At 33.1% G+C, this 13,301-nt stretch overlaps 2 protein-coding genes across 6 annotated transcripts in view; one reads left to right on the top strand and one right to left on the bottom strand.

Annotated features, from left to right (window-relative positions):
* The window catches only part of LOC126714927 (G-type lectin S-receptor-like serine/threonine-protein kinase SD2-5), a 149,960-nt gene extending 142,607 nt beyond the window's left edge, over window positions 1-7,353 (bottom strand). For 3 of the 5 annotated variants that reach the window (XR_007651708.1, XM_050415343.1, XM_050415345.1), the window contains exon 1: window positions 4,829-7,353. Coding sequence is in view for 4 of the 5 variants with exons in the window: in XM_050415343.1 (XP_050271300.1) it covers window positions 4,829-7,091 (2,263 nt within the window). In the remaining variant the exon portion in view is untranslated. Of the gene's footprint in view, window positions 1-3,842; window positions 4,069-4,567 lie in introns of those variants that run through there. The other 2 variants (XM_050415344.1, XM_050415346.1) reach the window with 2 other exon arrangements.
* Window positions 1-13,301, top strand: part of LOC126714942 (WAT1-related protein At5g40230-like) — a 91,257-nt gene that overhangs the window by 30,181 nt on the left and 47,775 nt on the right. The gene's annotated exons all lie outside the window — the stretch shown is intronic.

Below are 13,301 nucleotides of genomic sequence, written 5' to 3' on the forward strand. Positions count from 1 at the left end.
ATGCAAGCACAAATGTTAAATATCCAACCAACCAGTACGGTACAACCAACAGTGAGTACTTTTTGCTTTTGGCCTATGGCGTTGCACTACTTCCACCATCCATGGAATGACAATCGACAGGGAGATGATAAAGGCTAACTCCGCATAACTAAAATATTATTGCCAATTATTGTACAATTTAGGCATGGTACATGAGAGGAAGCATGGGATCAGAAACTTCATGGGGTAAATTTTTCCTAGAGGGATTAAATATCTATGATATGTTCTGATATTTAAAGTTAATAAACCAAAAAAGTAGTGGCTTATTCGCCAATGCAGCTTCTTTGTGTATAGTTACAACTTTCAATGTTATAGTTTATCCTTCGGCGTTTTTTGCTTTTCCCTTTTTTACCCTCTGCATATTGGTCAAATAGCATAAATTACATGCATATTGTGCTAGATTGAAACTATAACTTTGAAAATGACATTATCCTAATTTTGAAGTAGAATTAAACTTATTCCTATTTGCCAATCAATCTGGTGAAAGTTGAAAAGGCTTGTAAGTTGTAACTGAATACAAATGAACCATCATGAACCACCAGTTCTGTTGACTACTTCCACCAATCCAGCACTAAGTAATGTTTAGGTAGCAGTCCATGTACTACAGTATCATGGTTTGAGAATTAAGCATGATTGAAATTGAGTTTGTTGGCCTCGCTCAAAAATAATTACACATGGCTCGAATTGAAGGGTTTTTATTTCAAAAAAGAAATTCAGAATACACTGAAAAATCAAAGGTGAATACATCTACAACAAAAGTACATGAGGCTGGACACTTTTCCAACAGCTACAACCTGGGAAATCATATGAACAAGCTACTCACTATATACACCCGAACTCTATATAGCAAACCCCAAAATCTACAAAATTCATTAAAAAAAAACCTACAAAATTCTTATCAGTCTCTACTGTCATATATAAACATTGCTTTTACATTTTCATTTGCAGATCTCCATTTCCAAGGGTGGATAATCTCTAAATGATCTCACTGTCCAAAGTTTAATGAGAAAAAAGCAATATTTTGCAAAAGCAGAAATATCAAAATTCTTAGTGGTTTCAGTTTTATTGATTTACCACCAGGGGAAAACAAAACAAACTAAACTTGATGATTCCAGCCAACCAGTCAATATGTGTAACCATCTGACCTTTTCCACAAGCAAAATCAATGATGGCATTACTGAGAGATATTAATATGAATGAATGGTTTTAATATATATGCTATATAGCCCCAAGATTCTGGGATGGGTTAGGAATTTTCAATAGACTAATCAATTTTGATCATATATAATTCTGTTCTATATATATATATATATATATATTTCTCTATTCGTTGATAGATCCTTTTTCCTCTATAGACCAAGAAGCAAAACCAATAATGCTGCATAGATATAATAGAAATCAGTGAGAGAGAGAGAGAGAGAGATGGCATAGAACAGTTGTTACAAGGATGTTCTGCCGTTTTCAGCCATGGTTTTAGTAGAGTGGACAAAGGTTGTCTTAAACATCTTGTTCAAAGAAGCAAGTTTGAAAGGGTCGAGTTACTATGCCTTATCCACTCTTGTTCTTCTTCCCTTGGCCTTCATGATCTTTCACCGGTCTGTCTCTTAATTTGATTCTCTATACTGTACACAAAGTTTTTGATAAACCAATGAAAAATACTTGCTCTTAAAAAAAATTTCTTACTGATTTTTTATATTATATATTTAGAACTACAGATCTTCCAACATTCAAGTTGTCTGTCCTCTGTAGAATTATCCTCCTGAGAGTACTTGGGAAAGAAAATTATACACAAGAAGCTATTCTTTTTTTAGCTTTCATTTGTAGGAAATGAAAATGGGTTAAAACAAAAGATGTGTATTTTTCTTTTCTTTTTTGAGGTAAGAAGAGAGTATTTTTCTAATATTGATTGGTTATGTGTGGGAAGGCAGGTCTGTAACTCAGGTGTGTGGCTATAAAGGCATAAAATATAGTTCACCGCTCTTGCTTCAGCCATCAGCAACCTCACACTGGCTTTCACTTTCATACTTGCTCTAATTATCAGGTTTCTTTCATTCTTTCTTATTGTTCATTAGACTTTTACTTTTGTTTCTGTTTATGTCTTTACATAATTTTTTTCTTACTTTTACTTATTATATTTGATTGCTTGTATTTACTGCAAGTGCACCATTATTTATGTCTCTTATTTCTAGCCATGTAGTTGGTGGACAAGAATTGTTAAATCATTGGTTATTTCAATGATTCTTATGGACAACACCTTCTACTTATGAAAGTCATTAGGAGTAGAATATTATTTGTTTGTTTATCTGGGCTGTTTTACATTCCTTCTCCTTTTAATATTATAAGGGTGCTTCAAAAAGGATGGAAAATCTTTCTTTAAGAAGCTAAAGTACTCAGGCTAAAATCATGGGCACTGTAGTATCAATATTGGTGCAATGGCAGTGGTTCTCTATGAAGGCCCTGCAATCATATAGATCACATCTCAATCACCATCCCTTTCAGTTCATTTTTCTCTAAGCTCATCACTATTGATTTGGGCCATAGGTGGCCTTCTACTTGCTGTTGAGAGTACCTTCTACCTGTTCATAGCATTTTACAGATTCAAGTTATGAGAATATTGCCATCAGAGCTAATTGTGGTGTTCGTATGCAACTTGTTTGTGACAGTTATATCTGAACCAGTATCTTTAATGCTAGACATGAACTTAAGTGGTTGGAGACTAAGGGCTGATATAGCATTAATGGCCATTGTATCCTCGGTATGAAACTAATGGACTACTGTGACAAAGAAGGCTATTGGTAACTTCTGACCAGAGGAATTCTCTCTGATCAGGGATTTGCTTCAGCCTTCAGCAACATTGTCTACACTTGAATCCTGCACTTGAAGGGACCTCTGCATGTCAATCTTCAGGCCACTGTCAATTGCCACAACAGCTGCTATAGGTGTCATATTCATTGGTGATGCTCTCTATCTTGGGCGGTATAGTATTCTCTCCCTCACACACGGACATTAATTTTCCCACCTTTGGGAGTTGTATATTAAAATAAATTCAAAGAAGCAGATGCTATTTTCCATGACTGGATTATATTTGGTTCTTAATAGTTTACTTGTCATTTTTTTTTCTTCCTAACGTTGCATTGTTGTTGGAGCTATAATAATATCAATTGTGTTTTATGCAGTTCTATGGGGAAAGACAATAATATTTTGCACGTCATACACACATTTCAGTTCAAAAATAAATTGTACAATGTGTGCATTAACAATTACCCTTCTGAGATGTATATATTTCTCTCTCAAGCCATTATTAATAGCCACTGCAGTTGCTAAGGGTGTCGTATTCCTTGGTGATGCTCTTTATCTTAGGAGTATATAATTCTCTCTTTCTCGCAAAAATGCACAAATATAGAGACACAGATTCCCTTTTCCTCCAGAGTAGAACAATTATCAGAGTACTATATCAAGAAGAAAAAATCAGCTACTACATGTGTTAATTGCCTTGCATATATTTTTCACAATTCAGTGTCCTTTTCTTCCTAATGTTGCAGCGTTATTGGAGCAATGATATTTTCAATTTGATTTTAATCTGTCACATGGGCAAAAGCTAAAGAAGAATTGAGAGAAGCCTATTGCTATGGTAGCTTGGGATCTTTGGGATCCTCATTTGATGATAAGACCCCTTTGTTGGAGAACTATATATTTGAAGGTACGGGATCCAAACCATTCTCATGTGATTTAAACCAGGACAGTTTGAACTAGATAGAGGAATATATATATATATATATATATATTTTTTGGTTAAAAAACAATGCATCAAAAAACTAAAACACTACATCAAGTTCAGGACACAGCCTGTTAAAATACACTCCAGTACAGTCATCCTCAAAAGCAGAAAGAACCTCCACAGGCGGACTATTAAACATAAGAAAATGTAACTCCTGTTTGGCACCCATTCTAGCGAGCATATCAGCACACCTGTTAGCTTGCCGGTAGCAGTGATTAAACTGGATTTGCTGAAATGTTGCCGCCATCTGCCTGCAATCATCCAAGATAGGAGATATTACATGGTTTTCATAATCTGGGTTTTTAAACACATCCACAACTGCTTTTGCATCTAGCTCAACAATAAGGCAAGGTATGTTCATATTACAGCAAAGCATAAGCCCATCCCTAAGCCCCCACAGCTCTGCAACAAAGCTGTTTGTTGATATATATATATATATATATATATTTATATCATCTCAGCAAGGCAGCAGCTTATGTACAAACTTATACATTATGCACGGGTCCTTTGGAAGAAACACAACAATCCGACAAATAGTCTACAGCTCAAACTGAAATTTTAGTGTCACCTATAGAATAAACACTAAAGGACAACAACAATATTAAATAAAGAAATGTATATTACTAACAGAGGAGCCATGCTAGTACCAATAAATGGCCACTGGAATGACCAAGATTCAAACCCCCATCAAATTCGAACTACTAATATTAGTTATTGGATGAAAGAATTTATCAAAACTATGCAAATTACCTCATTATGGTACAGTGAAAAGTTATCGAGGTCCTGATAGAATTGAAGGCAATAATGAAGAAGCCGCATCAATGTGCACTTCCTGGTTTTCAACTCCAGCTCTCATGTTTGGTAAAGATTGATTGGAGAAGAAATAATCTAGGTCAGATTCAACATTTACAGCACCCTCTAAGACCTTAACCACCATAGACATGGAAGGCCTCCTTGTGAAATCGTTTTGCAAACACCATGCTGCAACTCTCATTGTATTCACAACTTCACCTCCATGTAATTGCATATCTTCACTGTACTTATCAACCAAATCCAGCAACCGATCCTCCACAATATTTTTCTTGAAAAGATCAAGTAGATGCATTTCTTCCTCTGGCTGAGAGCGATCTAAATTTCTCCTTCCACACAAAATCTCCAAGAGTACTACTCCAAAGCTATAGACATCTACCTTTTCTGTAATCATTGAACTCAACCATTCTGGAGCCATATAGCCAGGAGTCCCTCTCATGTTTGTCACAACTTGGCTTTGGTCATGGTCAACTAGTTTAGACAACCCAAAATCAGAGACTTTTGCATTAAAATTCTCATCTAAGAGGATGTTATGTGGTTTTATATCCAAGTGAACTATCTTTTGCCTGCACTCTTCATGCAAATAAGATAGTCCCCTTGCAATTTCAATGATGATCTTCTTTCTAAGTTTCCAATCAAGCAACATCTCAGGATTTTTGTGAAATATCCATCTATCTAAAGACCCATTAGACATGTACTCATAAACAAGAAGCCTATGATATTTCTCAGCACAAAATCCAATTAGTCTTACCAAATTAATATGATGGATGCTACCAATTGTTTCAACTTCTGCCAAAAATGATTTCTTGATTTGACTAAAACCATTAAGACGCTTCACTGCAACTTTTGTGCCATCAGGTAGAGTCCCTTCAAAAACTGTGCCAAATCCTCCCCCACCGATCTCCTTATTGAAATTTTCTGTTATTGCTTGCAAATCATCATAAGAGTATCTTGTGGGCATCCCTGGAATATGATCCAATAAATACTCCTCAGCTTCATCTACATTTTCCTCTACATTTTCCTTTTTCCAAAACAGTAAAGTAAAGATTCCAATTAAAAGAAACATAATAAGCAAAGATCCGAGGCTAGATCCCACTATTATTTGTTTCTTCTTTTTATGGTTTGTTTGTTGTCGAGGAGGTTCTGAACTTGAGACATTTTGGACCTTAATATAAACTTTAAGGTCAGTACTATTATCTTGATCAATGGCCATTAATGAAAAAATTTGGGGTAGTAAATAGCAATTCCCTACACGTTTGCCCGAATTATAAAAAGCAGCTTTACACGAACAATCTGTTAAGCAAGCGTTTTTACAGCTATCTAAACTTATATGTTGGTAATCTGGATCTATAGTTGGGGGATCTTTAGTAAAGAGAAAGTATGTGATGTTATGGAGCTCTAAAAGAATGTGAGTTTTGGAAGCTGCACAAGACAAGGGAGTAATCAGGGAGCAGCCATGCTCAGGTTGCATTTCTTCGATGGGCTGAAAATAGCTTGTTGCATTTATAGGTCTAGGACAACCACACTGGCCGTTTCTACAAATACTATAATTTCCGCAAACTGTAGGGAAAGCACAGTAATCAGTAAATCTAGAGGAAAAATCTTGTACTTCCTGCCAAAACAAATCATACACTTTCAAGTGTCCATTGTCAGCCCCTAATCTCATATAACGATTTGAGATGAGTTTTGTTGAAGGAATAAGAATAGCGCTTATTGCTCCATCGCTGGAGACAGATAAACTGTCCTCCAAAAATTGAATATTACTGGTATTCTCGATAGTTAAAGTAAAATAGCGTTGGGGAGGATTAGAATTGATATAAGAAAATAACCCTTGCCTGGTGACGTAGAGCGAAAACAATCCTCCTTGACTAGTGAGTTGCTGTCCTGGCACCAATTTTTGCCCAACAACCAGCGTGTCAGTTGGGTGATCAAAAGACTGCCAAACTGTTGCATTCTTGTCATCCAAGAGCTGGAGGTTGCACATGTCGGTGAAGTTTAGGGCAGCCACAGATTTGCTGAAGATGTTTGTGGACCACACTGTAGTTCCATTAGCATCTTTTAACACCAATCCTTTTTCTGAAGTAAGCTGCAAAGTCGCATTAATGCTAACAGGATTCTCTGGGTTAGCAGACCATACTACTTTTGGACCTTCAGATTTCGAAATATTGAGAGAGTCGTAAGTAAGAGAGAAAATGGCAAAGAGATGACTGTTGCACGTTTGATTACAGATGAAGCCACAACCACAAGCACCGAAATAATTTAAAAGTATGATTCTCGCAAATGATCCATCATCGAATTTCACAGAATCAGGAGCAGAAAGACTGTTGGTCCAGGAAGTAGAAGCGTCTGCAGCAAGATAATTGCCAGGCAGTGCTGTGACTAGGAATAGGATTGGACAAGAAGGTGTTAGAAAAAGAACAAGGTAAAGAAGAACAGCGCAGGAAGCCCAGCTACTCATGCCCATTGTCTGTAAAACACAATCTAGAATCAAGAGAGGCCCAGTGGGCAACAGGAAAAGGAAAGAGAGATTTATTATTCTTTAGTATATCTAAAGAATTCCTTCAGTTCAGCTCCGCCTGAAACCTGTAACTGATAAACTTATGGATGACTGGTTGACTCCAACGACTTTAGCGAGTGGACGAGAATAGTTTATGTAATTTCATGGATCCTTCCCTGGTTGACCTACAAGTCCACAAGCAGCAGGTGCTTTACAGGAAGGATCCTAATTAACTAATAAAGCAGTACGCCTGATATTAATATAACGCTACCCTTTTATAAAATTAACTAGCCGTGAATCCGCGTATTGTGCGTGATAATTATTTTTATAGTCGTTTTATTATTATTATTATTTTTTACAATTTAAACTAATCTGATAATGAGTAATACATTTCGTAATTATATTTTTATTTATTATAGGAACAATCATAAACGTAATATATGAATAATCCAAAACACCAAAAAAAAGTAAACTAAAAAAAATTAATAAAACTTAACAATTATTAATTGAACCAATATTAGGATAAAATTTTGTGTTTGATAATCTATTAAGGTTATTTTCTTTGTAGAAATTATAATTTCAGCCACCCAAAACATATTATCAAATAAACAATTATTAGCAAAATCTAAGAATTAAATTTCTATAAATGCATTGTTATAAAATAATAATAATTAAGATAAAATTGCAAAAGTTAAAATTTTTCACCTATCCATTATTTTCATTTGGCTAACTTTTGCTTTTCTTTAAATAAATGGCATTATAGAGTACTTCTAATACAACTATTAAGAGTACTTTGCCCACCACAAAGGATTAGAAAATAAACAAAAATTAGTAAAGTCTCATAGTTTAACATCTAAATTGAGCAATATAAAAAATCATGCTATGTAACTGAATAAATACCAAATTATCCAAATCATGCTATATAATAGAATATATTATATTTTTATATGCTATATTTAATTATTTAGAACGCAATAAGATAACATTTAATAATCAAAGAGAATAAAAAATAAAAAGAACAACAACAACAATTTTAAAAACAAAACTAAATCGCATTAACCCAAAATAGAGTTTTAAAAAATATAAAAAATTATCAACATAAAGTAGAGATGTAAGAAAAAAAAAATCCACTAAAAAATTTAGAGAGAGAGAGAGAGAGGGAACCACTTTTTTTTTTTTTTTTTTGGTCAGGGAAAATTATGCATAGAATAGAAGAGATAGTGACAAATTTATAGGAAGAGGATGTGAATAAGAAGAGACAAAAATAAAGGAAGATGAAAGGAAAGAAGAAGAATGATATTAATATAGAGGGTAGTGGGGAGATGAAAAGGTAAGGGAGGGAGAAAGATTGAAGAAGCAGTGGGGAGATGAAATGGCAAGGGAGAGAGAAAGGTTGGAGAAGTGTAAATATTAAACAAATAAATGTTAAAAACAATTATAGGAAAATTGGAAAAAAAAATGTTAAAGGCTTCAACATTTTTTTTTTTTTCCTTTAAGCTGAAAAGGCTCACACAAAACCCTAAAACTGAACTAAAAAGGGTTTGGGTTGAGCTTGATAGTGAAACTAAATAAATAAGAGGTGGGTTGGATTAATTATACAGATTTATTATAGGGTAATAGTGGAATAAAATAAATAAGTAGTGGGCTGCATTTATAGGGCTGAAAATTGTAAAAACCATTTTAAAGTTATAGGACAAATTATATTTAAAAAAAAAAAGAATGACATGATAGTTGATGTGGCGCAACGTAAGAGTAACAGCATTAAACGTTATGCTTCAGCTTTTAGTAATATATAGATATAGATTTATAATGAATCATTATTTTCATTCTCTTACTTAGATAGTTTGCTTGAGTCCTCAAAAAGTAATATGCTGTAGAGGTCACAAGCTACCACACCACTGAGAGCATTCTTAAAGTTGTTTTTATTTATAGAAAATGAAAATACTACTATTAATCATCAGAGTTAACAACAGAGGCATCCAGGAGGTTTAGATACAAAACAACTTTAAATGGTGGAACAGAATATACTAGAAAATCAACAATCTAGTTGCATCCACATTTGACCAAGGCATTGGCACAACGATATGAGATTCAATCAATCTTGAAGTTGCTTTTGTTAATGTTGTATTGTCTATCGTGTCCCTTCAACTTTTTTCTTTTTTCCTTCTTTTTTTTTTTTTTTTTTTTTTTTTTTTTTTTTTTTTGCATTCTTTCTTTTTCCTTTTACTTTCCCCATTTATCTGCTTTTACTTTCAGCAAAGAGCCGCACATCTCATGGACGACTTGTAAGATAGGGGAGAAAATAAGACTCTTCAATGAAAAGGCCCTTACTCAGTGGCAGGGCCCGAATTTTGGTTAAGAAAAATAAGATTAAAAAACATGATTGAAAGCAAAATTGATCAGGAAAATATTAGTTGATATTAATTAAAATAAAGAAACAATTATATAATAAAGAAACAAAAATAATCAATTTATATCTAATAATAATCAATTAAAGATTTTAATCCAAGTAATTAAAGTTTAAACATATAGTTCATCAATTACTCAAAATAAATGAATGCAAAAGTATTAAAAATATAACAATATACCAAGAAAGTTGTATACCGCCTCATTACCTTGATTAATTGTTAAAAAAAAAAAAAATTAGAATTCAAATTTATTTCTCATTTGTTGTAATTAATTAATTATAAAATTTGAGTTTGCAGTAAAAAGTAAAAACTCATATTTTGAAACTATAAAAGAATCAAGAGATTGAAGGAAAACAGATCTTTGGATGAATGGAAGAATTAGAGTTTTGGTGTTGCGTAAAAAATAAGTCATAATTAGTTTTTTTTAATAATATTTTTAAGTTTAAAATTTGGACCCATTGCTTTGTGCTAAAATGCTGTGAGAAATTTTAATCGGTTTGGTCGATGAATTTGATTTGAAGTTTGAACTTAAAAGGTGTGGATATATGGGATAATTTTCAAATATTGTGAAAGAACAGGTGTCATGAGTTAATTTTCATATTATTATTAATGTAATGGTTGGAAATACAAATATGAGTAAAATTTCACATTGAATAAGAATAAAAAACAGGTAATTGTAAATACTCCTAAACCTTACGGTTAATAACGAAAAAACTTGAGGACTACTTGGCAAAAATATATCTCCAACTCCACTTAAAATATCTACAAAATAGGATACTCTCTTACTAATCAATGTCTTCAAAACAAACTTATCCAAAACTAGCCTTTAAGCATGTACATTGCGCATGCTCAAAGGTTCTTCTATTTTCTTGGTAAAAGTTAATAATTTGCATCTATTATAATTTGGAAATATATATTTTTATTTTTCAAACAAATGAAAATGATAAACTTTAGAGATAAGCAGAAACTGTAATTTATTTTTTGAACATGTGTTTGAAAGTGGTGTAGTGATATAGAAAAAAGTTTGGGTAAGAAAAATAAGATGAAAGTGAAGGGAAAGAAGGTTAAATTTTAGGAGTTTTCTTAGATTTTTATTTTTAAAATTGGGGGTGTTTTACTTTAACTTTTACTTTTATTTGGATGAAAAAGGAATAAAAAAGACTAAATTTTAAGGAATAAAAAGATAAACATGATGAAAAAAAAATTAAAAATTTTGAAGTTCTCTTTTTGAATTCAAAATAAAATTTGTTATTTGACATTTATAACCATATTTCTAAGAAAAGTAATCCTTCATTAATAAGAGTATTTTTGAAACACATAAAAGTCCAGTTCAAAGAGGAGAATCCTCTTATAGATAGTATAGATTTAGAAAAAAAAAAATGGAAATGATGACACTAGACCCAAAAAAAAAAAAAAAAAAACCTCATCACATGTGCAAAGCGCATGTGATGAGGCTTGTATTTAGGGATGGCAATTTTTCTCCGCCCTGCTTTGACCTGCTCCCCCCACCCCACCCTGCATGGGTTTTCCCCACCCCGCACGGGTTTTCCCCGCCCCGCAAAGGTGGTGGGGCGGGGATGGGTTTAGTATTTTTATCCCCGCCCCGCACTAATAAGAATTATAATTGTAAATTTAGTAAACCTTAAATCACTAATATTTAAAGTGAAACACAAGACATTAGATAAAATATTTTTTATTCTAAACCTACTGCTATTGCCATTGACCCTTCTCCCTTCTCTATAGCCTATACACATTTTTCAATTTTAAGCCAAACTCCACTCCAAGTCTCCAAGTTCAAGATGTTGCTTGTTGCTTTTTACTTTTTAGGTTCATCTCATTCCTTTTGTTTTAGTCTTTCTTAATTTTTTTTTTTTTTGGGTTCTTTTTTTCTATCTAAAATTAGTATTTTTGTTTGTAACTATTAAAGGAGCACAGTTGAAAGGAAAAAAAAGGCAGGTCACTTAACCTTGATGATTTTGTTCAAGCAAAGATAATGTTTATTTTGTTATAAGAAATTTTGAATTATGTTGTTACGTATTAGACTATTTAAGTACTTGGTTTATTTAAATGCTTGGATTTTAAAACATTTTGCTTTGTTGTGATTTATATTATTGTAGCAAAAAATTTATTTATATATATAAAATTGTATTAGAGGTGGGGTGGGGCCGGGCGGGTCCGGTCCCCGCAGGGCCTTAAGGGGCGGGGATGGGGTAAGGTAGTATGCCCTGTACCCGGGGCGGGGTGGGGATGGGGAAGGGCAACAACCATGTGGGGCGGGGACGAAGATCCCATCCTCCAGCCCTGCCTCGTTCCATTGTCATCCCTACTTGTATTATATTAACTACTAAGAGTTCGTTTGGATACAGCTGAAAACTGAAAACTGAAAAAAAACTGTAGCAAAATAATTTTTAAATGTGTAAATAGTACCGTGAGACCCATTTTTAATGAAAAAGTTGCTGAAAAGTGAAATTTGTGGGTCCGTGAACAGTACACAATGTGCACTGATTGGTTGAAAAAAGTTTGAAAAGTCCAACTTTGCGACTACTCTTCATTGAACAGTACATGAACAGTAGCCGCAATCTCAAAAACGCGTGATAAAAAAAAAAAAAAAGGAAAAACGCAGACGCACGTTTCAGTTTCAGCCGAATCCAAACGTAGCTTAAGTTTGAGACTCCTTTTAATTTATTAGTATTACTAGTCTTTTCCTTTAATTTATTTTTATTTTTTATATTATTAATTTTTTTTTAGAGATAGTTTCAATCTACTCTTTCATCTTTATTCATTTATTGTGTTTTGGAACTAGAGCATTTACATTAACTTGTGCAAAAAAAAAATTTTTTTGTCTATTTTAATATAGGAACATTCTTTTTCTATTTTATATACTCATTTTATAACACACCTCACATTAAATTATCTATTTTATACAAAAATTTGATTAACTTTTTTTAAAATTATTTTAATTATTTCTCTTTCATTACATACAACAACCACAATCGACTCTCTTCTTTCATTCTCATGATATGTAAATAAATAAATAAATAAACTAAATGCAAAATAAATAGTGTTAGTGAAAATTTACACGATTACATAAAAATTTTGCAAATTTATACATCTTTAATTGAACTGATGCGAGTGATTTTAAGACTTAGACGTGTAAAAATGACGAATTTTTTTATTTTGCAGTTTCTGATGCAAATGTTCTTAGTTATTTTGCATTAACTTTTGCACTCTTGTCATCCAAGAGCATTAGGTATTGCAATTGTTTTTAAATTTTTATACTCCGTAAGAGCAACCTCGTTAGTAGAGGCAAATTTTTAACTTTTTTCACGTCACAAAAAATCATTTTATTTATTTCAACTTATCTTTTCCACAACACAACCAACAGCCGACTGCCACCATGCACAACCCACTGCCAAAAACCACCACACAATCCAATCAATGACACAAACCCACGGCCAAAATCCGATGAATCACCATATCCAAAATCCAAAAAACCCACACCCAAAATCAATCACCCCACCAAACCCCCGGCCAAACTCACAAAAACCACAATCACAGAGAAGAAAGAACGGTGAAGAAGAACAAAAAGAAAGGGAGAAAGAGAGGTGTAGCAATAAAGAAGAAAGAAAAAAGAATAAAACAAAAGAGGTGAAGATAGGAGGAGACAGTCAGACAAACAGAACAGAGAAAGAAAGAAAAAAGAAAAAGTGGGAGAAGAAAGAGAGAGGGAAAAGTAAGAGAGAGAAATAATAAACTTTTTATTTTTATT

The sequence above is a fragment of the Quercus robur genome, chromosome 2 (genome assembly GCF_932294415.1).
Source record: "Quercus robur chromosome 2, dhQueRobu3.1, whole genome shotgun sequence".
Classification (NCBI taxonomy): Eukaryota; Viridiplantae; Streptophyta; class Magnoliopsida; order Fagales; family Fagaceae; genus Quercus; species Quercus robur.